We start from the raw sequence: 27,191 nt of genomic DNA, 5'->3' as shown, positions 1-27,191 counted from the left end.
CAGGCTAAACACGATGTGGCTGCCAGGAATTCCCTAAAAAATAGGGATGTTTTTCCAGGGGTCACCCCAGGACCACCACCACCAGTACACTCTGAGAAGACAGGCCGAGGAGGGGTCTCAGGAAGGCCATCTTCCTTGTGTACCTTCCAGGGGCCTTCAACTGCTGGCCATTTGCACGCTCTGGGGGTCATCTGTGCAGTGTAATTCTGTATTTAAAACATGTGGTGGTGGTCGATTTTATTTTTTTTAAGTGAACTTGCTGTTTGTGTGAGGAAAGCTCTCCTGGCAGAAGAGCACTGGAGGTTCAAGGCAAAGGCTGGCCTATGGCTCCCAACCGCCGAGGCCTTTAGATGGGCAGGTGGTCCCCAGGCCAACTGAGAGAGCTGGTGGTCCCCATGGACCACTGTGCTGGGACTGCCTGTGTTGATTCTCTGCTAAAACCAGGGAGCAGCGGCATCTTCAGGGGAGACTCAGGCACAGGGCTGAGCAGCAGCTCTAGGCGTCCCCAAGTGCCTTTTTTCCCAGCTGCTGAGATTCCGGCTAACATCAGTGGCATCCAGCAGGTGGGGGTGAAAGAGCCATGGTGAACCGCAGGCTTTATTTTTCCCTTCCAGCTCTTCCTCTGACACACTGAAAAGGGAGGCTGCTTCTGTCCCTCACCGTCCCATTTTTGAGTGATGTCAACTCCTGCTTCCAACCATTCCCCTTGTGGAGCTTCCAGCTGCAAAACCAACAGAAGTCTGATTCCCACAGCAGGTGCGCCTCAGCCTCCAGAGCACACAGCCCACCACCTGGGGAGTGGCCCCAGAGCCACTCTGACCACCAGATCTTCTCTCCGAGGGTTTTTTTTTTTTTTTTTGCCAGATTTCCTCTACTTCATCTTCTGCCTCTTCCACTGAACTTTTTACTTTAGCTTTTATTTTCCAAGACTTTTTGTTTTCTACATACTCTTTTTCTTAAAATTTGTACTCTCTTCTTATTTTGTTCACACACTACACTCTCTGCTCTCTCTTTGGGGATGTGATGTTCTCTCTTTTTTTTTTTGAGACAGTTTCGCTCTTGCTGCCCAGGCTGGAGTGCAATGGCACGATCTCGGCTCACTGCAAACTCCACTTCGTGGGTTCAAGTGATTTTCCCGCCCCAGCCTCCTGAGTAGCTGGGAGTACAGGTGTTCATCACTAAGCCTGGCTAATTTTTTGTATTTTTAGTAGAGACAGGGTTTTACCACGTTGGCCAGGCAGGTCTTGAACTCCTGACCTCAGGTGATCCACCTGCCTTGGCCTCCCAAAGTCCTGGGATTACAGGCGTGAGCCAGTGTGTCTGGCCAATGTTCTCTCTCTTTGAAACCCTTTGTGTCATTCGTGATCTCTGCCTTTCCTGATATCACCAGGGCTGACCTCTCAGGAAGGAGCTGTACACACCTGTGAGGCGCACACGCTGGGTCCTGGTCTCCCACTGATTTCCTCACCCAGAAAGCTTTTGGGGTCCAGCTGCAGAAGCCAGGCAGCAGCTGTGAAAGCTGCAGACTCCCGCCTGGCGGGATGGAATCCCCGCAGCACCTAACCAACCACAGGAAGGGGCCCAAGCGGCAGCGTAGTGGCACAGGCTCCAAACCACAGTTACATCGGCCAGCGGCACCACTCTGGCGCCAATGACATTTCTTTCTGACCCTACCAAATGCTCACAATGTCCCCACCTGAGACTGGGGTAAGACAGGCCTCCTAGAAACATCTCCATTTTTAGATTGCATCTGGGCACTCAGTCTGAATAATGAGTTAATTTGGGGGGAAAAATAAAGTTTTTAAAATTACATATTTTGATGTCTACTATGCCTGGAGGTCCAATGACTAAGCAAAGCTTCTACACAGCCAATTAAGAGAATGAGGATGGCTCCCGCCTATAATCCCAGAACTTTGGGAGGCTGAGGCAGGCGGATCACGAGGTCAGGAGATCGAGACCATCCTGGCTAACACAGTGAAACCCCGTCTCTACTAAAAATACAAAAAAGTAGCTGGGCATGGTGGCGGGCGCCTGTAGTCCCAATTACTCGGGAGGCTGAGGTAGGAGAATGGCGTGAACCCGGGAGGCAGAGCTTGCAGTGAGCCGAGATCATGCCACTGCACTCCAGGCTGGGCGACAGAGTGAGACTCCGTCTCAAAAAAAAAAAGGAATGAGGAGAACGCTTTCTATTTAGGGGGAGAAAACAATTAAAAAGGTGGTAAAACTAATTTCCCTGGAGATCTGTGATAAATACAGAGACACTTATTTCTCTATTGTGAATTAAGTTCTACCAAGAAGAGAGTATAAATCTAACTGTTAAAAACTATATTAACTTATAGGCCAGGCACAGTGGCTCATGCCTGTAATCCCAGCACCTTGGGAGGCCGAGGTAGGTGGATCACCTGAGATCGGGAGTCCTAGACCAGCTTGACCAACATGGAGAAACCCCATCTCTACTAAAAATACAAAATTAGCCGGGCATGGTGGTGCATGCCTGTAATCCCAGCTACTCGGGAGGCTGAGGCAGGAGAGTTGCTTGAACCTGGGAGGTGGAGATTGCGGTGAGCCGAGATCGTGCCATTGCACTCCAGCCTGGTTAACAAGAGTGAGACTCCATCTCAATCAATCAATCAATAAAACCTTATACTAACTTGTAAAAGCAGCCATAACTATGTTAAGAAATACATTTTTTAAAAAGAAAGAAAGAGAAGCAATGTCCACAATCTCATCGCACTAAACGAGTGTCTGTTCTTTCAGGACAGCTCCCTGTGCGCTGGGAGGTGTGAGCCATCAGCAGTGTGGCTGAGGCAAGGCACCCACCTCTCTAGCCTCAATTTCCTCCTCTAGCAACGAGGCAGCACTCCAGCAAGATGGAAGAGCTATAACTCAGCAGCGCCCTCGCTCCCCACACAGGAAGGGCTGTGTCTGCTTGGGAAAGCCTCCTGATCACCACGGAGGGGGCCCGAGCACAGGCCTACAGCTCAGAACACAAAGAGCCATGGAGACCACAATGGCCTCCCACCTCTCGAGAGCAGCCCCAAGGTGGAAGGCACAGGCACACGTGATGCCTGCAAAGTTCCAAAGGGAAAGTGGTTTACAACCAAAAACTCCACACTGGATAAAGCACCAGTCACAGACACACATGGAATAAAGACACTGATCTCAAAAAATGATCTCATATACCCTCATTCCAGATACCACTGAAGGACATGCGCTACCAAGCCAAACTAAAAGCCAAGAAAAAGAAAAACGAATGACTTGTAAAACCAGGGAGCCAATCCCAGAAAGGGAGAGGGAATCTCTGCACTTGAAAAGCCATCTCAGAACGAGTGTAGCATAGAAGAAACGAGGAGCCAACGCGGAAGAGAGGAGGGGAATGATGGAAGGGACAGCGCCAAAGAAAACCAGACCGAGACTACCCGATGCATGTCCAGGTACGGAGCTTCGCAACGTGGCCATAATATCTGGGGACAAATTAGTGACAGCTACAAAGAAAAACTAACAAAAAGCAAGGCAATTATCGACTCCAGAGAAAGCAAAAGTTTATGTAAGTGTAGCTCTCAACTACAATCCTGCTGTTAATAGTTACACAGTCATAGTATTATCAACACCAAACGCTGACTGAACCATAGCTAAAAGCATGGTTTTCAACCATACTAATCAGGATGATGTGCGGCCGGGCATGGTGGCTCACGCCTGTAATCCCAGCACATTGGGAGGCTGAGGCGGGTGGATCACTTGAGGTCAGGAATTCAAGACCAGCCTGGCCAAAGTGGCAAAATCTCATCTCTACTAAAAATGCAAAAAAATTAGGCTGGGCGCAGTGGCTCACGCCTGTAATCCCAGCACTTTGGGAGGCTGAGGCGGGTGGATCATGAGGTCAGGAGATCAAGACCAGCCTGGCTAACACGGTGAAACACCATCTCTACTAAAAGATACAAAAAATTAGCTGGGCGTGGTGCCGGGCCCCTGTAGTACCAGTGACTCGGGAGGCTGAGGCAGGAGAATGGCGTGAACCTGGGAGGCGGAGCTTGCAGTGAGCCGAGATGGCATCCCTGTACTCCAGCCTGGGCAACAGAGCGAGACACCGTCTCAAAAAAAAAAAAAAAAAAAATTAGCGGGCGTGGTGTTGGGCACCTGTAGTCCCAGCTACTCAGGAGGCTGAGGCAGGAGAATCTCTTGAACCCAGGAGGCAGAGGCTACAGTGAGTGAAATCACGCCACTGCACTGCAGCCTGGGTGGCAGAGCAAGTCTCCATCCTAAAAAATATATCAAAATAAAAATAAAAAGGACGATGTGGGAGAAAGGAAGAGAGTTTGGAAGTATATGTGGGAGAGATGGGTGACAGAGAGAAAGAGATAATTATGTAAAAGAGTTACAATTTCAATTTAATAGATGTGATCTAAAGCCAAAAAAGAAAAGAAAGAAATTAGCAATATAAACCTGTGACTTAAGACACATGAAGGTAGATGCTGGAAAAATAATTTTACAAGTTTACAATAGTTATCTGACCAACTATAATCAGTGGGGCCAGGGCTGGGCTTGGTTTTGGTTGGAGGCTCTATAGAACTGTTTGACTTTTTAAACCTATTACCACAAAATTATCTTGTAATAAACACACAAGTAAAACTCATTTTTAAAAACAAAAACCAAAACAAACCACGGGACTGAATCTTTTGAGTCTCACAACAAGAGGGAGGCGAAGACGTGGCCTCAGTGGCTGAGTCACTGGGGAGCTGCCCTCCCAGCCGAGAAGGGAGAGGGGGCCCCAGAGAGCGGGAGAGGGAGCTGCTTCAGGCTTCTGCCCCACACGCTCTCTCAGCTCAAGTCCTGCATGTCGTAGTGACGGGAGCCTCTTCCTCAAGCCCATCTTTCCTTTGTGTTTCCTGGGGCCCTTCAGGGGTCAGCACGGCACAGAGAAGAGCAGAGTTGAGAACGACATGGAGACAGAGGGCCCTAGGCCCCACATGAGGCATTTCAGGGTGGTAGGGACAGAGGATCCCGAGCCCCACATGAGCCCCAGGGAGCACCAGCATTTTAGGGAGGGGGTATCGGGCGGTAGAGACAGAGGACCCCGAGCCCCACATGAGTCCCAGGGAGCACAGGCATTTCAGGGAGGGGGGGTCTCAGGCAGGGAGAGGTTGAGTCAACGTCAAATAAATGTCAAAAGACACAGTGGCTTCAGCTGACAGGAGTTAGACCATCACAACTGCAACAATGAGAGCTGGGATCCACTGGGTGCTGGGGCTGGAAGACGGTGATGTGGGCAAATCAGTCTGTGCTGCGGCAGCTCAATGTGGGGACTCGCGACCTACATGGCTTCCTGGGGTGGCCTGGACTTGGGAGCTCTGAAAGGATTATTTTAACAATTAAACGTGGTTTCCATAAAATATATCAGAAGCTGGTTACCTGTGCACGTAATGAAGCTGATGGATGGAGTCAATGGCCAGCACCATTTCACCAATGTAGAACCTCGCCATATCTTCTGGAAGCTTGTCTTCAAATTTGCTGAGCAGGGTCAGTAAATCACCACCCACATAGTAATCCATGACTAAGTACTACAAATTGCAAAGAGAAGGGGAGAGAATACCACATTTAGTCACCACCAAACCTGACAATTAAAGGCCAGCCTTTCATGGCGAGGTTCTCAGGCTCCAGGTCTGGCTCGTGGCATCTCAGCTGCTCTTCTGTCACCCAAGACCCTCCTTTTGGAAGGCATGCCCCGACGCGTCCACGATGCCGCCATCTTCAGGTGTGCATATGGCAGAGAGCGGACGTCAGTAAGTGATGTATTTAATCAATGGGAGGAATGATGAAAGGGTTTGATGTTGGAGAGGGCACTCTAAAAGCTAGTGACCCAAAGCAGAAGCACAGTTAACAGCCCGTCAATCCTGTGGGTTTAAAAATAATTCTCCAGGCCCTCATGTTACGGACCAGACCACAGAAGGGAGGCGAAGTATCTAACATCACACATGGTATCAGCAGTTCTTATTGGAAAGATTATATCATAAAAGAGCCGAAAAATAATTACTTATAGGTTCACTCCAACAGAAACCTCAGAAAAGCTCCTGCTTAAGTAGAAATTGGAGTAATGGAAGAAAAAACATCTGCTAACAGGGCTGAACCCGTCACTTCCCTGCTAGTTCCCTCCCCACCAGGCCAGCCATGTGCTCGGAGTGGGCGACCCCGAGGTGAGCCCGTGTGGAGCTCTGCCTGAGGACAGCCTGTCTCTTGCAGTACTTAGAAAGTTCAGAGCACAAAGCCCACAGTCTGTGGAGGCCCCAGTGGGGACATCTCACAGGTCAGAGAGGACCAGGACAGGCAAGACCATCACAGCCAGAGTCAGGGTGGCAGCCAACACCTCCATCTCTGGGGCCACTGTGCCTCAGGGACTGCTGGGGAAGCACGTGGCCTGCACCTCACAGGAGCTGCCTTCCTTGGTGCAAATTTCCTGTGATGAGATGGATGCTCTGGTCTGGACAGCTAGCTTTTAACCAACCCACACAGGGAGGAAACGCCCTGTTATCAGTTGGGGCAGTGACCCTGTAGTATTTATTGAGAACCCAATCATATCAGCTTCTGTCACCATGAAGGCCTACGCTCAGGCCCAGGCTGTGAGACGCAGGCCAGTGCTGTCCTGTTCACGCTCCCACCTACCCTAGCCTCCGGTACCAAGACCCCATCAACACGGGAGGCTTGGGGATGGGCCCAGGGTCGCCCAGCAGGCAAGGACAGAACAAAGACCTGGGCCCAACAGTCAGACTCCACGCTCATCACACCCAACCAGACTGCGTGTCTCCAAAGGAAGGGGAGCGCCACACCGGTGGGCTTGTCTGAGAAAGGGAGGGGCCCAGCTAGATCAGAGGAAATGACAGAAGCCTTCATTCTAGGTCCTTGCTCTCAAAAGAATCTTTACCAGCAAACTCTCATCCCTTCCAAGCCTCTCCACAGCTGTCCCGCCCTGTGGAGCCTTCCTCAAGCACCGAGGGCAGCCTCAGCCTCCCTGCCCTGGCTCAGGCACTGCCTGTCCTTCCCCGCTGAGTTTTTCAGTTTGTTCATTTGCTTGTGCACCCTCACCGTGGCCCTGTTGGCCCCTCTGGCAACGGGGGCACTGGCATGCACGAGACAGCAAGGCCCCTGGCTCAGCGGAGCTCACACTGGGGGCGGGAGAGACCGTGGTCAGCACGGAGAGCAGGCAGGGGTGAGTGCCAGCCGACCGCAGGTCCCCTGGTGAGGTGGCCCGGCCAGAGGCTGCCAAGCAAAGGCCTGAGGAGAGCCGGGGTTGTGCTCCAGATGAAGGGGTGCATGCAAAGCGGCTAGGAGGAAAGTGGCAGTGGCACACTGGAGCCTGCCAAATGGGGAGGGCCAGCCACAGTGGTGGCTGCAGCCCCGCTCTCAGAGCAGTGAGTGGGTGATGTTCCCCAACTATGTTCAGAAGCCCAGGCATGGAGGTGCCACTGTGTGCGGAGGGCAATGGAGAAAGGGGTGGTGGATGCACACTGCAGGCATTTCAGAGGGAGACGCCCCGGCCTTGACAGACACACACGGGGCCAGGGAGATGCAGTGAACGAAGGGCGAAGGGCCAGGCCCTCGGGCCCCTGAAGAAAGCCATGGGGTTGAGTCAAGCCCTTACTAGCTGAGCCCCGGCCGCGTCCACGTCTGCCGAGAACTCTAAGATGAGCAGGGGCATCCTACAGCAGCACTGGGTCTGATCAATGGTCTCCTGGAACATGGTCTGTGAGGAAAGCTAACGCGGGAGCTCGTGAGGTAGACGGCAGAGACCCACTCCGGAATGAGAACCAGACCTAGCCTGTCCTGTCACAGAACGCGGGGTGCTGAGTTAAGCCAGTAAGTTTCAGTTAGCAGTCAAACAGGTCTAATTTTGATAAAACTCCGCGAGATAGCTCCAATACAAGCTGTGGCAGAACCCACCCAGAACCGGTGGGTGGCCAGAGGAACCCATGTTTCCCTATCACTGTGAGAGGCACCTGACAGCAGCCTGCACTCCGGCCAGCCTCACAACCATAGGAAGGGGAACTGGCCTAACCCTCAACACCCCCGCTCAAGGTGGCAGGTGTGCACTGCAGAAGCTGGCCCCGCAGACACGGGCCAGAAAGCTTCCGAGGCCTCGCCTTTGTTCTGTCATCCTTCATTTTCATGGTACTTCTACCTGGGCAACTCCAAAACCTCGAGAACATGGAATCTTCACAGGCGCTCCTAACTGATGTGTCTTAACTTAGAATACACCCGGCAACACCTAACATTTTAGATGCCAGCATGCTAATTTCAGAAAAATATTAGAAACAAAACAAGAAGCATTATCTTCCTTCGTACAGATCCCAGTTGCCTGTACTCCTTAGAAACTTCACTCAGTTCTTATCAAAAGTGGAAATGAACTGGAGACAGTCCACCAGGGTCCCAGGAAAAGGGACACTGAGCAGGAAGCGGGGGGCGGGGGTTTATGTGGAGATGGCCCCAGAGCAGAGGACCCGGAACCTGCTTGCCAGGTTAGAGCTGGGACTGGGACACAGGGGCTGTCATCCATGTGGTCACTTTGGGCAAGTGACTTTGCCTCTCTCTGCCCCAGACACCCCCTTATGAAACGGTGGAATCACTGGGTCGTTGGGAAGCCTGACGGGGACCCTTGTGGGCCTGAAATGTCCTAAGTGCTCAACAAACACCAGCTGCCCCCTCTGCTGGGCAAACACATATATGTAAAGTCTAAATAATCAGCACACCCTTTCCTCTAATCCTCGGTGTTCAAATCTCAGGGCTTTCTCTGATGCTTCAAGGATTACTCAGGGTGAATGGAAGGATCCGACACTACTCCATCTGCTGTGAACCAGCGGAGCACACAACCCAGGAGCTTCAGGTGGACATACGCGTTGGCTGTCGTGGAAAAGGAAGCCTTGGGTCCCTGCCCTGAGGTTCGGTGACCACAGCGACCACGCCCCTCTTGCCACCGCTGCAGAAACGGTGCCACTGGGAATGAGTTGGGCTCAGACCTGCTTCTCTGAAGTCTGCACGTGTCCCGTCCACCCAGAGCTCCAGTAGTGGACACTTTTAGGTTCAGGCAAACCTGGAGAGTCATTCTAGGAATAAAAAGTCCTGAACAAGGTGGTCTGTGGGCCACTCAGCGGCCGAGACCAAGGGCTGGTTTCCCCTTCACCGCTAAGTCAGCTGCCTTAGAGTGCAGTAGAGGCGAACGCACTTGACGATGCGCACGCATGTGCGCCACGAGGCTGCTCCGTCCGTCCTGAAAGCAAGCCCTGTTTAAGTCAGAAAAATACACAGGCAGCGTGGAGACCAAGAGTCACCTAAAACCTGTCAGAAGGGCCTGGGGCAGCGACAGGAGGACTGCAGGCACACGAGAGGCAGTCCCTGACTCAGCCCGAGATGAGATGGAGGCAAAAACGTCCACACGGCTGAATCCCCACTGCAGTTCCTTATTCCCAATAATCCAAGATTCAAAGTGTTTCTTCAAATTCCCAGCTGATTTAAATGTAACAAACCCAGCAAACGAACTAATCAGCTTCTCTAGTGATTAGCAAAAAACGAAGTCCTTACTTTCACAGGTTTATTTTTAAAAAGTTCTACCTGACAATTACTGTATGAAAACAAGCCCCTCCGTTTTATCCTGTCCAATACACATTTTTAAAATGTCAGTTGCATGTTGTCTTACTGAATTTTTAGTGACAGCATAAAGGAATAAAGCCAGAGCGAATGCCCTGACCAAGTCTCTGGCCGTGCAACCTACCAGGTGGTTCTCGTCCTGAAAGGCGTAGTGCAGCGCGGTGATCCACTGGCAGTCGCCGTTCACCAGCACATCGCGCTCCTCTCGGAAGCACGCGGTCTGCAAAGCAATGAGGGGCGTCAGTCTGTGTTTACTGGGAAGTAGGTCAGTCTCGGGGTCCCTGCTGGGACAGTGGCTCCAGCCATGGTGTCCCTGCCTTCTGGGCTCCTCCTTGTGCACCACCCCGAGGCTGCAGAGGCTGAGTCATCCCTCATCCCTTCCTCTCCCAACCCCTGTGAACTTCCAAGGGCTGCTGAGGACGCCCTTGCACCCTGCTGTCCCACAGGCACCATTTCTGTGGCCGACACTTAAGATTCACCCCACCCTCATGTGGATTCCTGACTGGACTCCTCCCACCCAGCACCACCTGACTTCTCTACCAGATCAACCTCCGCCAAGTATCGATGGCATGGGTGGCCCCACGTGTCTGCCCTCTCCGTCCTATACCCACTGTAGAGCTGCCATGCAGCTGGCATGAGAGGGCACACACGTTTGCAGAAATCACAGTATAGGGATGACACGATTGTGACAGACTCCACGAGGAAGGCCTACGGCCAGCAGCACAGGGCAAGACGCTGCCCTCTATCCTGCTATGGCTTCCAGAAGAGTTTTAATGCCCAGGTGGCATCTCTGTTTAAAAGTCACCAGGCCTGGCTGAGTGCAGTGGTTCACACCTGTAAACCTAGCACTTTGGGAGGCCAAGGTGGGTGGATCACCTGAAGTCAGGAGTTCAAGACCAGCCTGGCCAACATGATGAAACCCCACCTATACTAAAAACTAGCCAGGCGTGGTGGCAGGTGCCTGTAATCCCAGCTACGCAGGAGGCTGAGGCAGGAAAACTGCCTGAACCCAGCAGGTAGAGGTTGTGGTGAGCGGAAATCGCACCACTGTGCTCCAGCCTGGACCACAGAGCGAGACTGTCTCAAAAAAGAAAAAAAAAAAAGTCACCACGCCTTTGGCGAAATTTTAACATGGTTTCTTCTTTATTGAGCATAGAACAAGATTTAAACTGTCTTACACTTGAAACTTGTCAAGCTTAACAAAACTGTAAGTACACTATGGAGAGCTTGCCATGCGAGGCACGAGGGCATGGCTCCGACTGGCTCTCAGCTGAGCCTCCCAGTGGCCTCTGAGACTTCTTTCTTCTACAAGGTTTTCTTTTACTAAACTTTAAAAAGTCTTCCTTTCAGGCTGCCCATGGTGGCTCACGCTATAATCCTAGCACTTTGGGAGGCCAAGGCGGGAGGATCACTTGAGCCCAGGAGTTTGAGACCAGCCTAGGCAACATAGTGAGACCCTGTCTCTACAAAGAATCTTAAAAATTAGCTGGGTGTGGTGGCACCCATCTGCAGTCCCAGCTACTCAAGAGGCTGAGGTGGGAGGATGGATGAGCCCAGCCGAGATCACACCACTGTACTCCAGCCCATACAACAGAGTAACAGAGTGAGACCCTGTCTCTAAAACAAGAAAAAAAGGGTTTTCTTTTAAAATGAAATAGTTGGCTATGCACAGTGACTCACGCTTGTAATCCCAGCACTTTGGGAGGCCGAGGCAGATGGATCACAAGGTCAGGAGTTCGAGACTAGCTTGGCCAACATGGTGAAACCCTGTTTCTACTAAAAATACAAAAATGAGCTGGGCGTGGTGGCGGGTGCCTGTAGTCCCAGCTACTCGGGAGGCTGAGGCAGGAGAATCGTTTGAACCCAGGAGGCGGAGGTTGCAGTGAGCCAAGATTGCACCATTGCACTCCAGCCTGGGGGACAGGGAGAGACTCTGTCTCAAAAAAGAAAAAAAGGCCGGGCGCGGTGGCTCAAGCCTGTAATCCCAGCACTTTGGGAGGCCGAGACGGGTGGATCACGAGGTCAGGAGATCAAGACCATCCTGGCTAACACGGTGAAACCCCGTCTCTACTAAAAAATACAAAAAACTAGCCGGGCGAGGTGGTGGCCGCCTGTAGTCCCAGCTACTTGGGAGGCTGAGGCAGGAGAATGGCGTGAACCCGGGAGGCGGAGCTTGCAGTGAGCCAAGATTGCGCCACTGCACTCCAGCCTGGGCGACAGAGCGAGACTCCGCCTCAAAAAAAAAAAAAAAAAAAAAAAAAAAAAAAAGAAAAAAGAAATGAAATGGTTGTTGCAGCTGTGTCCCAGTTCTACTAATGACAGCATGACGGGGGTCAGCATTCAGCTTGCTCATGTCCAGACATGCAGAGACCAGCAGTTCTGGAACCATCACGACCCCTCTGCCAACGGCCACAAGGCCCTGAAGGGACAACTACAAGGAAACCTGCGCCCCGGTGTGCCTGTCCACCTGTCCTCCAGAACACACCCCCAGAAAGAAATGGGGATGGAGTGCTGAGTCCCAGGTGAGCTGAGGCCGTGGGCTCAGGAGGCCGAGGCTGCCCCGGGGATCTGCAGCAGCTGCGCCAACGCCTCTAGGAGACACTCCCTGAAGCTCTGCCTGGCGGCTGCCCAGAGCATTTAGGAAAAACCCATTCTTAAAACTAGGGACTACCCGCAGGGTGACCTGCTGACAGGAAACTGATGTATTATCCAGCAGCTTTGTCTAAGGAGCAGAGAGAGAAACTTTTAATATTTTTTAAACAAGTGAGATGAAATAAAGACCTACCTAGCCTGGTGGAAAAATTATAAACTTACACTGCTTAGCAACTCTTCTACCTACCAACCTCTTGTTTAATTCATGCTTTTAATCATTTGTAAATCAGTATTATAAAATCTAATGTTTAAAGTTAAGTCTATGAAATAAAAATAAAAAGATAAATTATTTGCAACTAGCACCATATTTATATCTCTTACACACACATAGAGCCCATTATACATACTCCAGGATAATCATCACGACTAGCAAACATTCTTGGGCTTTTCTGAGCATGCCAGTTAAACTGGATCTGTGTAACCAGATTCAAATTAAATCAGCAATATTTACTCTTTTAAAATGTACTCATCTAACATGACATTTGTGCAAATACCAAACACCTTATACCTCTCCACACTTTCATGTAACAGTAGCTACTTCTTCCCCCTAAAAGTCTGCTCCAACAGCATTCCCGTGTTTGCCACTGTTTGGGGTGGGGAGAGGGCTGCTGGGGCTGAAGGCAGGCCCAGCGGAAGCACACAGTGAGATGACTGAGTGAGGATGGAGGCAAAGAGAGCAAAGGCTTCTCCCAAAGAAGGGAGACCGTGTGCATCCCAGAAGCTGAGAGATGCAGGGAGCCGAAGCAATCACAGGCCACTGATATTTTGAGACCAAGGTGACTGCAAAATGGTGCTAACTCTTGTCAACCAACATGCGTTCAGTGAGCAACAAATGGGTGCGAGACCTTGTGCTGGGTGCCACGGCAGGGAAAGGGGAAATGGGTCCGGAGCGGAGGAGAGAAAAGTCAGAATGACTGAGTCACAAGGAACCGGTAACACCCCCAAGTTAACAAAACCCAGGGCCCTGGAGAGATCTGGCCCAAATCGATGGTTGCCCTGCTGTCGGCCCAAGGTGTCAACCATCATGGGCAGCACAGGCACAAATTCCAGGACCAAAGAGGAAAGGGTCACCTCAAATTACTAGGAGGGTGACAGTGGTAAGAGGAGAGGGTCTAGAAACCCAAGAAGGACTTCCCAAGATGAGGAGGCGGCCACGTTGAGAGGCATCCAACTCCAGAAGCAAACGCTGACCACAGGGCTGAGCAGCCTACAGCCGCCGCAGCACTGCCAGGCACAGGTGTCGCTCAGGGCGGGTCAGAGACACATGGGGCCACAGCAAACCATTGTGATGAACGGCAGCCTGCAAGGAGGACTACTGCCTTCTGGCAGAGGCAGGAGTCACGGGAGAGGATGGAGCATGATGGATGGAGCAGATCTGAAGCAGGAAGCAGCAGGTCAACTGGCCACGAAGGGCCTGGGCTCTGAGTGTAGGGGAGGGAAGATAGAGGGCAGGCGAGGATAGAAACTCAAGATGGCCAGAGAGGAAAAGCGTGGGCTCCCCAGCAGGCCTGGCCTGCCTTGGGCAGGCAGGAGAGAGACCAGGGGCTGAGCACGTGGCTACAGAGATGGGGTCAGGGGCATGGAACAGCCACTAAGAAGACTGACACTGAACTAAGAAACAGGAGCTGATCAAAGCCTGCTCAATAGTGGTCCACTTTCATCTGTAACCGTCAGGCTCCTCTAGGTGGGAAGCTAAAGACCCATTCTGTATGTGAGCAGCATCCAGATGTGTTCATTCCTCTTGTGTAGGGAGCAGAACTGCAATCAATGCTAAAACTCTCCTGAAGCTTTTTATTTGCCTTTACAGTAAACAGAACCCTGCCAACATTCTCGAGGGTGCACTCTCAGGAACGGCGTCCAGCAAGCGAGTGATCGCCAAGGCGGGGAGCAACAGGCGCCAGGAGGAGGCTGAGACCTCCCCAACAGAGAGTGCTCGCTCTGTCCCAGGGGAAGGGAGGCCCAGGGCTGTGGGGTGACTGCAGCTTTTCCCCAGCTGGCTTCACAGTCACTTTCTGCTCACCCCAAACCCCATTCGTATGGCTTTTCAAGCTCCATACTTACCTCTGCTCTTTTCAGCATCTCCCACTTGTTGAGGATTTTCATTGCATAAATTCGTTCAGTATTCTTCATTTTGACAACAGCAACCTGCAATGCAAATGTGAGTTGAACAAAGATGTGGTTCCCGGAACAAAAGGCTAGCATGCTGGAACCACACTGTAGTGAAAACAACCTAGGAGCCTGCAAAACCAGCCGTGACTGAAAACCAAGTTTTCCATGTAAATGAAGATTTGCCTTTTTATGCATCGAAACTTGACCCCACTGCAACCTGAAGGGTCCTGCCTGTGCATTCCAAAGCTTCACTGTGAGTGGCGGGCATGTGGTAGCTCACTGCCCTCTACTTTGGGTTACGTCTGCAGATTTCCATTTACAACAAAGGCAGAAAAAAATTTCTAATGTTTGATAGCAGAGTAGGATAACTGTCGTTAATGACACATGTACTGTGCATTTTAAAATAGCTAAGTGATGCTAGGCACAGTGGCTCGTGCCTGTAATCCCAGCACTTTGGGAGGCTGAGGCAGGAGGATCACTTGAGGCCAGGAGTTTGAGACCAGCCTGTCCAACATGGTGAAATCCCATCTCTACTAAAAATACAAAAAAATAAGCCAGGTGTGGTGGCATGCTTCTATAATCCCAGCTACTCAGGAGGCTGAGGCAGGAGAATTGCTTGAACCTGGGAGGTAGAGGTTACAGTGAGCCGAGATCATGGCACTGCACTCCAGCCTGGGCGACACAGTGAGACTCCGTTCCCCCCCGCAAAAAAAAAAAAAAAAAAAAAAACAATTCAGCTGAGCAAGGTGGCTCACACCTGTAATCCCAGCACTTTGGGAGGCCAAGGTGGGTGGATCACCTGAGGTCAGGAGTTTGAGACCAGCCTGGTCAACATGGTGAAACCCCATCTCTACTAAAAATACGGAAACTACCCCGGCATGGTAGCGCACACCTGTAGTCCCATCTACTTGGGAGGCTGAGGCAGGAGAACAACTTGAACTTGAGAGGCAGAGGTTGCAGTGAGCTGAGATCGCGTCACTGCACTCTAGCCTCGGGACAAAGTGAGATTGTGTCTCAAAAAAAATTTTTAAAAACTTAAAAAAAAATTTTTAACCCTCCCCCTAAAAAACCCACCTTTTAAAAACTCAAGATTACCTCCCAAGCTTGTCTGTTTTCAACAGCCCCTACTCCCTGCTCCACCACCCCCTCCCCCGGCCCGCCTTCTATCTGCGGCTGCCACTGCCCCACCACTGACGGTGCCTTCTACCTGTGCCCCCCACCCTGTCTCTTCTGTATGTGGCTCCCCGCACCCGCCTAGCATGTGCCAGTTCCAGCACCAAGAACCTTTTCTTCACAGAGGCAGGGACTAGCCATGTGGGCTCTGGAGTTTAACTCTTACAAATTCACTTCTCTGTGGCTCAGGTTCCACCACTACAAGAGGTTAAGGGCAGGACTGGCCTCCTGAGACAGCTATGAGGACCCACGAGTCCCGACATTTAATGTGCCCAGCACAGTGTGGGGCCCAGTCAGCACTCAGCGTGTGGCCACCAGCCACATTCTTTAAAGCACAACTCAAGCACCACCTCCTTCAGGAAGTCCTCTTGGACTTTTCAGTCTCTACCAAATCTTGAATGAGCTCCTCCATCACTACCAACACCCGTCAAGATGTCTGCACCACTGTCTGGCACATTCCACCCTACATAAGTCACTCATGCACAGGCCCAAGTCTCCACCTCAGCACTTCCTGTAAGCTACTCACTGGCAGTGACAGTGGCTTCCATACCTTCTGGCTGCCAATGGCAAGCAGCCAGCATGTCCCCGTGCCTGCGGCAGCCATGGCCTGAAGAGTTCTTAAATGGCATCATCATCTACCTCCCTGTTTCTAACATCAAATACCACACAGTCACATCGCAGAGTCACCGTGAGAGCTGCCATTCACCGGGCATGTTCTGCGTGCCAGAGACGGTGCTGAGCCGCGCGTCTGCACCCTCACCTCACCCTCATGCGACCCCAGCTGCGGGGGATTTCTAAAATCCATCTCGCACAGATACGGACCCTGAGGCTCCAAGGGAACGAGACCAAGGAGCGAATCCAAGAAGCAAAGGCCACGTGGGAGGGACAGGCTCCCTTCAATCAGGAGGAGCTCAAAAAGCGATCCGTGTTATCTTCTCTGCAACGCACACAAAACTGAGTTTCACATTAAGTTCTTTGGCAAAAAAGAGTACTAAAAATAACCGTAAACTATTCTGTTAAAACAATTTTCTCTCTCATTCCTTCATTTCCCTTGGTCGTGTCTCTGTCCTGGTGTGCCTCTCCCTCCCTCCTAACTGCACTCTGGAAAGTCTGGCCATGGCTGAAAGGCTCTGTGTGGCCTGGGCCCTGCTCACCTCCAAGCCCCCACACCTGGTGCAGCTTAATGCTTGGTAGCAGGCAGACAGGGAATCACTTAATGCAATCCGTTTTTATTTTTAAAAGGCTTTCTCAACCAGGTACAGCGGCTCATGCCTATGATCCCAGCACTCTGGAAGTCAGAGGCAGAAGAATCACTTGAGCCCAGGAATTCGAGACTATTCTGGGCGACACAGCAAGATCCCCGTCTCTACTAAAAAGAAAAAAGGAAAACACCTAGCTGGGTGTGGTGGTGCATGCCTGTGGCCCCAGCTACTTCGGAGGCTGGGGTGGAAGAGCTGCTTGAGTCCAGGAGTTCAAGACCAGTCTGGGTGACATAGTGACACCCCTTTTCTACAAATAATAAAAAAATTAGCCAGGCGAGGTAGCACATGCCTGCAGTCACAGCTACTCAGGAGGCTGAGAAAGGAGGATCACCTGAGTCTGGGTGGCAGAGGCTGCAGTGAGCTGTGATCAGGCCAGCACACTCCAGCCTGGGTGACAGAGCAAGACCCTGTCTCAAACAAAACAAACAAACAATCTGCCCCATCCTGGCCCGTGGTAAATTGACTTTGGCTGGTGAGGCCTGGATCCAGGGTCTGTACGAGATAAACTGGGAGCTGCAGTCACCCGGGATGAGCCTTGGAGGGACTGCTCTCCTCCCCATCCCTCTGGCGAGACTCATTCACAGGGATGGTGCTGCAAGAGGGGGGCTATTTCCCTAAAGTACTGATTTGCCTTCTTTCACGTCTGCACGTTGGAAAATGCATGCCCTGCACAGTAAAGGCCATCTCACTTCGTAGTTGTGTCCAGTAGGTTTGCTGTGGGCAGAGCACACCTGCTGCTGGGATGTGACACAGGGTGTTTTCTTGTTTGATTTTTCCTCAATGAACCAACCGGCACAGTTCTCCAGCCGAGGAGAGCTTAGATCAAACCTCGGCATAGGTGCTAAGGCACTGCACAGTTTAAGAAGCAAAGCTTTTCCAGTGACTCACTGTCAAACCACCTGAGGCAGTCCTGCAGCCGCTGAGGGAGGTGGACCTCTCCCTTGGTCTTGCCAGAACCATCTTGCAAGGCCAAGGCAGATCTGTGGAGACGGCCTGCAAGGCGAGGCCACACCGTGCCACAGGCCTCCCAGGGCAGGGCTCCTAGCCCCATACAAGGGACCTGGTGAGCCTCTCCAGCTGCACCCGCATGGCTGGCCCTCTAGCCCTAGGCAAAGCCAACAGGACCCAGAGCCACACTGGGTGTGTCAATGGCAAGCAAGCATAGAGCATGCAAAACAGCTGCTATTCAACCCTCTCTGTGTTTTTTAGAAAATGCCAAGAAGTCAAAATTCAGTTAACAAATGGAGTTTCAGAAACTATGTCAGAAGGCTGGGTGCAGGGGCTCACACCTGTAATCTCAGCACTTTGGGAGGCCTGGGCGGGTGGCTCACTTGAGGCCAGGAGTTCGAGACCAGCCTGGCCAACACGGCAAAACCTCATTTCTACAATAAGTACAAAAATTAGCTAGGTGTGGTGTCAGCACCTGTAGTCCCAGCTACTCGGGAGGCTGAGGCATGAGGATAGCTTGAACCCAGAAGGCAGAGGTTGCCATGAGCCAAGATGGCACCACTGCACTCCAGCCTGGGTGACAGTGCAAGACTCTATCTCAAAAACAAAAACTACATCTGAAGAAACTATTTTTGGTCCCAACAATATCCCAGGTTAGTCAGAAGCTTTCGAGTTTCCTTTCTCTTCGTTCTATCTTTCAGATTTTCTCCCCGGCTCCTTGGAAGGCCGAGGCGGGGATATCACTTGAGCCCAGGAGTTCAAGGCCAGCCTGGGCAACACAGTGAGACCTCATCTCAGAAAGAGAGATAGGAAAAAACAAACTCTCCAAATGATACCAATTACCTCATCCCCAAACCAATGTATAGGTCCATAAAAAGGTGAAATGGAAGCTGCTGATGTCTTGGCAATTTAGGCAAAGTTAACAAAATGAAGTTCATCTTACCTCACCGAAAGCACCTCTTCCAATTACTTTAATTATTTCAAAGTCTTCTCGATGAAGCTGCATTTCTTTCACCAGCTGTGTAAATGGTTTAGCTACAAGTAAAAGAGTAAAACCAACAATTTAGTCTAATCAGTTGATACCCATATAAAATTTTAATTGATTGGAGTATTGCACTAAGTTATACTTTCTTTTTTTTTTTTTTTTGAGACGGAGTCTTGCTCTGTCGCCCAGGCTGGAGTGCAGTGGCCGGATCTCAGCTCACTGCAAGCTCCGCCTCCCGAGTTCACGCCATTCTCCTGCCTCAGCCTCCCGAGTAGCTGGGACTACAGGCGCCCGCCACCTCGCCCGGCTAGTTTTTTGTATTTTTTAGTAGAGATGGGGTTTCACCATGTTAGCCAGGATGGTCTCGATCTCCTGACCTCGTTATCCGCCCGTCTCGACCTCCCAAAGTGCTGGGATTACAGGCGTGAGCCACTGCGCCCAGCCAAGTTATACTTTCAAAAAAAGTTTATGTTTAAAAATATTTCGTACCTGACAAGTTTTGGAAAGTGAACATTTATACTAACAGACACCGAGGTTGATCCTGAGCCACTGCAGTCATGCACTTGGTAACAGTGCTTCAGCCGACAACGGACCACATACATAACAGTGATCCCGTGAGATTACACTACTATACTTTTACCGAATCTTTTCCATGTTTAGATACATAAATATGGCCAGGCGCGGTGGCTCATGCCTGTAATCCCAGCACCTTAGGAGGCTGAGGCAGGCGGATCGCCTGAGATCAAGAGTTTGAGACTAGCCAGACCAACATGGTGAAATCTCATCTTTACTAAAAATACAAAAATTAGCCAGATGTGGTGGCGGGTGCCTGTAATCTCAGCCATTCAGGAGGCTGACACAAGAGAATTGTTTGAACCAAGGAGCCGGAGGTTGCAATGAGCCAAGATTGTGCCACTGCACTCCAGTCTGGGCAACAAAGCGAGACTACATCTCAAAAAAATAAATAAAAATAGATACACAAAAACCACTGTGCCACAGCTGCCTACAGGGTTCGGAATTGTTGCACCCTGCATAGATATGTAACCCAGGAGCAGCAGGTTGTGCCACGTGGCCTAGGTGCAGGGTAGGTTTTGCCATCTGAGTCTGTGACGTGCTGTTGTCATGTTCGCACAATGACAAAAGCCGCCTAACAACACATTTCTCCGACGGTATCCCCATCATTATGCAACACGCAATAGTATACTTCGGTATCTATCAGAGCCAACATCACCACTGCAAAAGTCTCCTGGTCAAAGCCAACAGGTGAACACCTACTGAGACAGCAAGTGATGGGTGCCCGCGGCCCACGTGCAGGACACAAGTGCGTGAGGTGAGTGACAGCTGAGCTCCACCTGCCTGCATGTAGGAGCCACAGGGCAGCTGGAGGAACACAAGACATTTCCAAGCCAACACTGGTCCTAAAAGTGCCGGAGGTCTCCCCGGACACCCACGGCAGTCCTGGATAGGTCCTGTGGCGTCTGTAACAGTGATATCCACCACTCAGGCACTTTACACGGCTCTTCCCGGCCTCCTCTCTCGGACTCTCTGAGAGTAATTCTGTTATTATCCACACTTCACAGATGAGAAAACTCAGTCAGGTTTCTGCGGGCCCTGGACCAGGTTGGACAGTGTCCCCAGCAAAACTCTTGTCTGCTCAGAACCTGTGACTGTAACCTCATTTGGAAACAGGGTCCTTACAGACACAACCAGTGAAGATAAGGGCACCTGCTGGAATAGAGTGGGCCCTAAATCCAACAACACTGTAGGGTCCAGCCCCACAGGGTCGGTGGGTTTTTCTCCCTGTGTGCGGAGACGAGAGATTGTAGAAATAAAGACACAAGACAAAGAGATAAAAGGAAAGGCAGCTGGGCCCGGGGCACCACTACCACCAAGACACCGAGGCCGGCAGCGGCCCCGAATGCCAGGCTGTGCTGATATTTGTTGGATACAAGACAAAGGGGCAGGGTAAGGAGTGTGAGCCATCTCCAACAATAGGTAAGGTCATGTGGGTCACAAGGTCATGTGGGTCACAAGGTCATGTGGGTCCACTGGACAGGGGGCCCTTCCCTGCCTGGCAGCCGAGGCAGAGAGAGAGGGGAGAGAGACAGCTTACGCCATTATTTCTGCATATCAGAGACTTTTAGTACTTTCACTAACTTGCTACTGCTAGCTAAAAGGCAGGGCCAGGTGTGCAGGATGGAACACGAAGGCGGACCAGGAGCGTGGCCGCTGAAGCACAGCCTCCCAGGAGAGGATCAGGCCTTGGAGAACTGCGGGCGGGTCTGGCTGGCGTCACGCCCTCCACAGGAGGTGGAGGAGTCGAGTCTTCTCTAAACTCCCCCGGGGAAAGGGAGACGCCCTTTCCTGGTCTGCTAAGTAGCGGGTGTTTTTCCTGGGCACTGCCGCTGCCGCTAGACCACGGTCCGCCTGGCAACAGGCATCTTCCCAGATGCTGGCGTTACCGCTAGACCAAGGAGCCCTCTGGTGGCCCTGCCCGGGCGTGACAGAAGGCTCACACTCTTGTCTTCTGGTCACTTCTCACTATGTCCCTTCAGCTCCTATCTCTGTATGGCCTGGTTTTCCCTAGGTTATGATGGTAGAGCGAGGAGTATTATAATATTGGAATAAAGAGTAATGGCTACAAACTAATGATTAATGATATTCATAAATAATCATATCTATGCCCTATATCTAGTAGAACTATTCTTATTTTATATATTTTATTACACTGGAACAACTCGTGCCTTCGGTCTCTTGCCTCCGCACCTAGGTGGCTTGCCGCCCACACAAGACTGGTGTCCTTCTAAAAGGAGAGAAATCAGACACAGAGACCGAGGAAAAAAGAGCCATGTGGGGACGGAGGCAGAGACGGGAGTGATGAGGCTGCACACAAGGAATGCCAAGCATCGCCAGCAGCCCCAGAAGCTGAGGGCACAGAGGGCTCCCCAGAGCCTCTGAGGGACGTGGCCCGGCTGACGCCCTGACTCTGGACTTTTGGCCTCCAGAGCTGTGAGAGAAACATCTGTTGTTTAAGCCCCCTACTTTGTGGCAACTGGTTACATCCCCCACAAGACGCTCCTAGAGAGACGTCAGGTCATCTCTTCCCAGGAACACAGAGTGCGAGGCAGGGCCAGGACTGGAGCCCACACCGTCTGACTCCAGACCAGCTCGTGACCGCCAGGCATCCTGCCAGTCTGGCATCTCTGCAGTCAACTATCTCTCTTGCACCTGTCTCTATTTTTACCTTCTGGCCCAAATCTACATGGTTTATATTAGGTTTTATTCTGTCTGGCTCTTCTTCAAATTCTCTATCACTATAGTTTTACTAAAGGTGCCTCTGGGGGAACTGGGCAAAGTGCACAGGGCCTCTCTGTCCTATTTCTTACCACTGGAATGGCTACAATTAGCTCCAAAATACGTGCAATCTGACACTTCCTGGGCTTCTGACTGAGTTCCGTATTATTAATCTAACTAATTCTGTGGGATTTTTCTCCTTTGCCAGTCGCTCAACACTACTGAGGTTCGCTCACACAATCAGAAGAGCCACAGAAGGTTCCTGGGGCCTGTGAGACAGTGAGTTAGGAACGGTGGCCCCCAGGACAGCAACTGCACATCAGCAGAGATCAGGGAACAGAACAAACGAGGCCTCAGTTATTAAAAAAGAAAGAAAGGAAGGCCAGGCTGAAGAAAACCCTTGAGCTGCACTCCAGCCTGGGCGACGGAGTGACACTCAAAAAAACCAGCAAAACAAAAAACAGTGAAGACAAAGGCAGATGAGACGCAGGAAGCAGCTCGCACCAAGGCTGTGCCCGGAACGTCCTCTCTTTTCTTTCCACATTAATTACTCTCAAGTCACCTGGGCTTCCTTGTCAAGTTTGCCCTCCACTCTTTTGATGAAACACATTTTGTTAATTATGTAGTTTAATAGTTGTGTACACACTTCCCTCAAGCGGGTGGAGAGATGATGGGGGCCAGGCTGGAAGAGGAAGGAACTTCGTGGCAAGCCTGGGGTGAAGGCTTGGAGAGGCAAACCACAAGAGCAAAGCAGCAGGGGACCTGCGTGCGGGCAGGAGCAAGCTCCCAAATCAGAGGGCAAAGGAGAAAAGGACCCAGAAGGAAAAGCCTAAAACATTATTTCTCAAAAATACTAAATATTTTCAAACTGCTCTGAGAACAGTAACAATTTTGTACTGGTGTATAAAAATAATTAGGCTGGGCGTGATGACATGTGGCTATAATCCCAGCTACTCAGGAGGCTGAGGCAGGAGAAACACTTGGACCCAGGAGGCAGAGGTTGCAGTGAGCCAAGATCTCGCCACTGCACTCCAGCCTGAGCAACAAGAGCAAAACCCTGTTTCAAAACCAGAAACAATAAACGTAATTAAGACCGCTTTAGCTATGACTAGAAAGGAAAGCCGCATCACAGGGGTGGAGCACCCTGCTAACCACACAGGTACTGAGAGCAGGGGACAGAGCATTTAACATCAATAACCATCAACTAGGTCACTAAGATGTAAAGAGGGCACATGGAAATACCACGGAGATGGCAAATGCAGGAAGCACCTTCTGCCCTTAGGATCAGGAAATGAAAGAAGAGGCTGGACTTTTCAAAACTTAGAAACCTGGGCAAAGGGCCCTGTAAAGCTGAAACTCAGACCCCTGAGGATGGGGCGCTGGACTGGGTCTCTGAGCTCAGAGGCAGCCCCACAGGCTGGGCCCCCGGTGACTGGAAGGAGTGCAGCCAGCTGACGCTGGGCTCTCTGAGGTGACCGCGGCAAGGCTGTTCTGCTGCTGTGGAGAAAACTCCAAACTGCACCACAGGCGGACTGCCAGAAGGAACTTCACTGCCAGGATGGTGTTTCTAGGGTGTCACTCTAGGAAGAAGCGGGCAGGAAGCTGCAAGTCGTCCTCCCACCTCCCAGCCTTGCAGTCGCCCTCCAGCACCCGCTTCAGGCAGAGCACAACAGGGAGCAGGGGGTCAGAGCTCCTCAGGCTTGGCTGGGGTGTGGGGTAGAGTGAGGAGGACATCATGGTGAGGAACCAGGTGAGGGGAGGGAACCAGGTGAGGGGAGGGTGGTCCTCCTGTTACCTACAGAAGGACTGATCAGATAAACTACATTCAGGATGATGGGGCTGGGATCCTCACTGTCAGAGAGAGTACTTACAGATAAGGAAGAAAACGAGAATAAACTGTACAGCACTGGGATAGAATTGGAGGTTATCAGTATGAACGAACTCGCAGCTTCCATACAGACAGACAGATACAGGGATAAATGCAGACATATATGGGTGTGAACATACAGAGTCCTAGCTCTGTCTACCGAGAGTGCCTGGGAGCAGCAGCAGTTCAGCTACAAGCACACCCAGTGCAGAATGTGGTCTCTAAAGCCCATTCTCCAACATAGGACAGGGCTCCTTGGGCAACTCCAGAGCTGGGTCAGGAAACCGCAAGGTGAGCCTGCAGCAGCCAGTGCTGAGAAGTGAGGGTATGCTCAAAATAAACACAAGCAGTCACAGATTATAATCTATTAAATAAAACAGGCCTGGGAGCAGTGGCTCATGCCTGGAATCCTAGCACTTTGGGAGGCTGAGGCAAGAGGAATGCTTGAGCCCAGGAGTTCAAGACCAGTCTGGGTAACACGACAAGACTCTATCTCTACAAAAAATAAAATAATTAACCAGGGTGTAGTGGCGCACACCTGTGGTTCCAGCTACTCTCAAGGCTGAGGCGAGAGGATCACTTGAGCCCAGGAGGTGGAGGCTGCAGTGAGCTGTGTTTGCACCACTGCACTCCAGGATGGACAACAGTGAGACCTTGTCTCAAAACAAAAACAAAAAACACCAGGAAATCAGGAGTCCACACCGGCATTAATGTATAAAATTTAAAAATCTAATGAGAAATGGGATATTTATATAGTTTCAAAGTACATCCAAACAAAATACCTATCAATTACGAAGGGAAAATGGTGACTTTACAGTGAAGTCAGGCAGACACCACCTGAAATCAAGCAATCAGAGTGGCCAGCATCAGTTACGTGACAAGGTGAAACCGCACATCCCACAGGACATGAGGGGGAAAACATAGCCTCACTTCTGTGATTCTCCTGCCAAAGATCCATAACCCAAATCCAACCACCAGGAAATGCCAGAAAATGCCAGGAAACACCAGGCAAACACCAGGCAACGCCAGGAAATGCCAGGAAAACGCCAAATGTCAGGCAACGCCAGGTAAACACCAGGCAATGCCAGGCAACGCCAGGCAAACGCCAAACATCAGGCAACGCCAGGAAACTCCAGGAAACACCAGGCAAACCTAAACTGAAGAACAGTCTCAAAATTACCAGCCTGAAACCTTCAGCAGTGTCAAGGCCATGAAAGTCAAGGAAAGACACAGAACTGCTCACACAGAAAGGAACAAGGTCATGGTGTGTGTGGCTCTGCAACAGACCCTTCTGCTACAGAGTACAGTATGAGAAAATCTGCAATGCTTCTGTGGAACTGTGGAATAGGAAGGTTAGATACAGCAATGTATCAGTACTACATTCCTGATTTTGTTGGTTACACTGTGGTTATGTAGACTATCCCCGTCTGTAGGAAATACATGCTAAAGCAGTGGTCCCACCCTTTTTGGCACTGGGGACCACCTTCATGGAAGACAATTTTTCCACAGACCAGTAGGAGGGTGGAGGAGGTGAGGTGATGATTTTGGGATGAAACTGTTCCACCTCAGATCATCAGGCACTGGATCCTCACAAGGAGCATGCAACCTAGATCCCTTGAATGCACAGTTAGTTCACAATAGAGTTCGTGCTCCAATGGGAATCTAACGAGGCGCTGACCTGACCAGAGGCTGAGCATGAGCTCAGGCGGGAATGCTCTCACCTCCTGCCGTGGAGCCCAGTTCCTAACAGGCCATGGAGCTGTCCGTGGCCTGGGGGTTGGGGATTCCTGTGGTCAAGTGTTCAATGGCAAACAGTTGGGGGAGGAGAGTTCTTTCTTCTATTACTTGCAATTTTTCTGAAGTTTCAAACTGTTTCAAAAATGTTTTAAAAATACTTTTAGGCCGGGCGCGGTGGCTCAAGCCTGTAATCCCAGCACTTTGGGAGGCCAAGACGGGCGGATCACGAGGTCAGGAGATCGAGACCATCCTGGCTAACACGGTGAAACTCCGTCTCTACTAAAAAATACAAAAAAAAATAAAACTAGCCGGGCGAGGTGGCGGGCGCCTGTAGTCCCAGCTACTCGGGAGGCTGAGGCAGGAGAATGGCGTGAACCCGGGAGGCGGAGCTTGCAGTGAGCTGAGATCCGGCCACTGCACTCCAGCCTGGGCGACAGAGCAAGACTCTGTCTCAAAAAAAAAAAAAAAAAAAAAAAAAAAAAAATACTTTTAGAAGTTCATTTCTTCCTATTTGGAGAACTCAGAGCGGCAGCCCACTGGATACAGCCACCATCGCCCCATTAAGATAACAATGGTGGCTTAGAAACGAATGGGACAGTGGCCCTGGAATGGAGGAGGAAGATTGCAAATCAATACGTGTTGGAATTAGAGTGGACTGTGGCACGGGATGAAGAAAGAAGATTCCAGGATGTGCGCTAGGTTTCTAGCCCTGGCAGCTTCACGAATGGGGTGCTACACACCAAAGCAGGAGAGGCCAGGAAAGCAGCAGGTTGCGGTGGGGAAAGGAGTAGGGCCTGGGGCAACGGAATCCAATTACATCACGTAGTTAGTGCTACAGAGTCTGAGACGGTGAAGAGACCATCTCAAAAAATTGATTTTTCTTGCAGGACCCTACTGCTATTTTATATTTTCAAAAACCACCAGCTTCCATGGGGGCAGAGAGAAGTAAGGGGTTAGAAGCGGGAGAATCAGCCTGTTGCGAGGCAACTAAAGACACAGCTTCCAGGGAGGATATGACCCATTCGGTTTTTTGGTTTCTTTTTGAGATAGGGTTTTGCTCTGTCGCCCAGGCTGGAGAGCAATGGAGTGATCACAGCTCACTGCAGCTCCTACCTCCCAGACTCAGGGAATCTTCCCGCCTTGGCCCCCGCAGTAGCTAGGACCACAGGCATGCTCCCATGCCAGCGAATTCTTTTATTTTTTGTGGAGACGGGGTCTCACTGTAGCCCAGGCTGGTCTAGAACTCCGGGGCTCAAGCGATCCTCCCACCTTGGCCTCCAAAAGTGATGGAATTACAGACGTGGGCTACCACACCTGGCCACCCTGAAATATGCTAAGGCCCCAGAGACACGGCCGCCCTGCAGCTCAGAAGCTGGGCCTGGGTGACCAGCCAGCACTCACAAGGCTCCAAGTTGCAGCAACTGGGAGGCTACTGCCCACCAAGCCCTGCATCGCCCACACCATCAGCCACAGCACCTGGGCATCATCTCAGACTCCTCCTGCAGAGCCCATACCCCTCACCCAGCACAAA

The 27,191-nt window shown here is 51.1% G+C and overlaps 1 protein-coding gene across 5 annotated transcripts in view; it reads right to left on the bottom strand.

The window, feature by feature from the left end:
* Positions 1–27,191, bottom strand: part of CDC42BPB (CDC42 binding protein kinase beta) — a 130,669-nt gene that overhangs the window by 64,917 nt on the left and 38,561 nt on the right. For all 5 annotated transcript variants that reach the window (XR_004432244.1, XM_033191192.1, XM_033191194.1 and 2 more), the window contains exons 2-5: positions 18,721–18,812; positions 14,347–14,430; positions 9,758–9,853; positions 5,410–5,558 (exon numbers count right to left, since the gene is read on the bottom strand). Coding sequence is in view for 4 of the 5 variants with exons in the window: in XM_033191192.1 (XP_033047083.1) it covers positions 5,410–5,558; positions 9,758–9,853; positions 14,347–14,430; positions 18,721–18,812 (421 nt within the window). In the remaining variant the exon portion in view is untranslated. The remainder of the gene's footprint in view (positions 1–5,409; positions 5,559–9,757; positions 9,854–14,346; positions 14,431–18,720; positions 18,813–27,191) is intronic.

This window comes from Trachypithecus francoisi, unplaced genomic scaffold (assembly GCF_009764315.1).
Source record: "Trachypithecus francoisi isolate TF-2019V2 unplaced genomic scaffold, Tfra_2.0 Lachesis_group3, whole genome shotgun sequence".
NCBI classification, from domain to species: Eukaryota; Metazoa; Chordata; class Mammalia; order Primates; family Cercopithecidae; genus Trachypithecus; species Trachypithecus francoisi.
Note: the sequence above shows the minus strand (reverse complement) of the source record. Positions and strands in the feature narration are given on the sequence as shown.